Raw genomic sequence first — 3,214 nt, 5'->3', positions numbered from 1 at the left:
CTTAAGGATACTAAAGCCAGCATATTTGCAAATGTTTTACTTTTAGACACAATATGTAACTAGCAAATATATTACAAATGCAGTCTCAACTTCTTTACTTTAAACACTTAGAGCAATACTTACTTTTTATAACTATAGACATGATAGACAAAAGGACAAAAACACTAAATTGTTTATTGTTATCTCATTTACATAAATTTATACACACTATGAATTATCATTAAATTTCATATTAGTCATTTTTTATACAAACAATAGCATTTATTTACCATTTTTAGTTTTAATTACAGTATAGTTAACATACAATGTTATCTTAGTTTCAGGTGTTCAATATAGTGATTCAATAATTCTATTCATTATTCAGTGTCATATTAACTATTTTTATGCCTTTTTGTTTATCAAAAATATACTGCACAAACCTTAATACTAACTCAGCTATAATGGCCCAGATATTAGTTTTGTTCTATAAACAAGTAGCATATCACATTTAAGAAGTCCTCTTTTAAAAACTTTTTATAGTTTATTAATTTTTTTTTAATTTTTAGAAAAAAATTTTTTAATGTTTATTTATTTTTGAGACAGAGGGAGACAGAGCATGAATGGGGGAGGGGCAGAGAGAGAGGGAGACACAGAATCGGAAGCAGGCTCCAGGGTATGAGCCATCAGCCCAGAGCCAGACACAAGGCTCGAATTCACCAACCGCGAGATCGTGACCTGAGCTGAAGTCGGACGCTTAACCGACTGAGCCACCCAGGTGCCCCAATAGTTTATTAATTTGTTGAGAAAGAGAGTACAGGGAGGGTTAGGGAGCAAGGGAGAGAGAGAGAGAGAGAGAGAGAGAGAGAGAGAGAGAGAGAATCCCAAGGAGGCTCCACACTGTCAGCGAAGAGCCCAATGTGGGACTCAAACTCACAAACCATGAGATTGTAACCTGAGCTGAAATCAAGAATCAGACACTTAACTGAGCCACCTAGGCGCCCCTCACATTTGAGAATTTTTATCTCTTTAACTTGGCATCAGTAAGTTAAGGGGTCAGAAGGTATAACTTACACAAAATGCAATATAATTTAGACCACAAATCTTAGTCTAAGATTGTTTCTCTTCAAGAAGAAACAGAACGTGTAACCTTCCTTCAGAAAAAGAAGTTCATGTGTTTTGATATCACAGCAATTCATTTATTTCTCTTCAGATAGATAAGGCCATACCTTAAAATGTTGACTTGACAAAAATGAGAGTTGCTGATAATGCCATATACCAATGCTTATGGGAGAATAATGAGGACAAGAAAAGATACCTAAGGCTAAGGCAATAGGTTATGGAGATCATAACCTGAAAAATAGGCAGGGAATACAATCCAAGTAGGGATCCAAAAAGGGGGGAGAGACCATTGAAATCAAGGAAAACAAGGAAACAAAGGCAGTCAATGTATCAGTTAGCTTTTGCTGCATAACAAACCATCCCCAAATTTAGTGGCTTAACAACAACCACTTGTTTATATGACAATTCCATGCACTTGCAATTTGAGCAGGGAATGTGCTAGCTGGATAGGGCTTCTCATCTGGGTTTGTTCAACTGATCACAACAAGGGCTCACTCATGCTTCTGCTGTCACCTACCAAGTCACCAGGGAGCTGGTTGATTCTTAGCTGGATCATCTTGGTTCTCCCTCACATGGCCCCCATCTTCACACACCCTAGCTTGGACTATTTCACATGGTGGTCTCAAGGTTCCAAGAGGAGAAGGAACAGAGTGTACATAGGCTTGGAAATCTCACACCACTTTCACTGAATCTATTAGTCAAAGTCAGTCAGAAGTCCTGTCTCGCTTCAGTGGGTAAGGAAACAAACCACATTTATAAGAGGGGCAGTGAAGTAATTTGGCCATTTTTGCTATCTACAACAGTCACCTACACAATTTTTCAAGGAGGTGTCTCTAGAAACATCACTAGGAAAATTAAGAATATGAGTGAGTAACTGTTACTTAGAAAGAATAATTTTCCTCCTATAAAGTATCCCCAGAGCCAGTTTCATGTCCCTGTTCCTCAGGCTATAGATAAAGGGGTTTAACATGGGTGTCACCACTGTATATATAACGGAAGCAATTATATCTTTGACTTCGGAATTGTTTGATGAAGGAATGAAGTAAATCATTGCAAGAGTCCCATAGTACAAAAACACCACAAGGAGGTGGGAGCCACAGGTGGACAAGCCTTTGCAGATCCTCTTGATGGAGGGAACGCCTAGGATGGTGGCCCCAATGCGAATATAAGAGCCGAAAATAGCACACAATGGCAGGAAGGCAAACACTCCCCCCTCGGTGAAGATAACTAGCTCATTGAGGGAGGTGTCTGAGCAGATCAACTTCAAAAGGGCAGTGAGATCACAAAAGAAATGAGGGATGGTATTGTCAGCACAGAAGGACAGGCGGGACAGAAGGAGAGTATGCAATAGGGCATGGGCACACGAGAAGAACCAGGATCCAGCCACCAGTAAGATACACAGCTCCTCCCTCATGACAGTGGTGTAGTGGAGTGGTTGACAGATGGCCACATACCTGTCATATGCCATCACTGCAAGAAGGAAATTGTCAAGACAGACAAAAAATATGAAAAAATACATCTGGGAAATGCATGCCACATAGGGGATGGATAAGTGCTGAGTCTGCATGTTCATCAGCATCTTTGGGACGGTGACAGATGAGAAAGAGATATCAGAGAAGGCCAAGTGGCTGAGGAAGAAGTACATGGGTGTGTGGAGGCGAGAGTCCAGCCTGATGAGCAGGATGATGAGCAGGTTCCCCAGCACCGTGGTCAGGTACATGCCCAGGAACAGGGTGAAGAACATGCCCTGCTGCTCTGGCCGGATGGGGAGCCCCAGGAGGAGGAACTCGGACATGCTGCTCTGGTTCTTAGGCCTCATGTTGTTCTTATCTCTGCTGGGGATGGAAGGAGTAGGGAGTGTCAGGACTGAGATATGGTAGTTATCATCACTATGTGTACATTACACCACATGCTGTTTCTCCTGGAAACGGTATCAAAATTCAGACACACCACACATTTTGCTGTCTGAATCTTCCATCTGCCCCATTGTGGTCACAGAGTACATCGGATTTCCAACAGCAAACAAGATTTCCTTCAAAGGAGGCCAGCATAAATTTCTTTACTTACTTGACCATGTTCCAGATACTTTCTTGGCACTGAGAATAAAACAGAAAAT

At 41.0% G+C, this 3,214-nt stretch overlaps 1 protein-coding gene across 1 annotated transcript; it reads right to left on the bottom strand.

Annotated features, from left to right (window-relative positions):
- Positions 1-1,975: 1,975 nt before the first annotated feature.
- LOC124526695 (olfactory receptor 1J4-like) lies at positions 1,976-2,985 on the bottom strand. The gene is given in 2 exon segments (XM_047099823.1): positions 1,976-2,964; positions 2,967-2,985. Coding segments are annotated over 2 exon segments (1,008 nt in total).
- Between the last annotated feature and the right edge of the window lie 229 nt (positions 2,986-3,214).

Source organism: Lynx rufus, unplaced genomic scaffold (assembly GCF_022079265.1).
Source record: "Lynx rufus isolate CCGP_SWC_20201006 ecotype Redwood Valley unplaced genomic scaffold, mLynRuf1.p SCAF_10, whole genome shotgun sequence".
Taxonomy (NCBI): Eukaryota; Metazoa; Chordata; class Mammalia; order Carnivora; family Felidae; genus Lynx; species Lynx rufus.
Note: the sequence above shows the minus strand (reverse complement) of the source record. Positions and strands in the feature narration are given on the sequence as shown.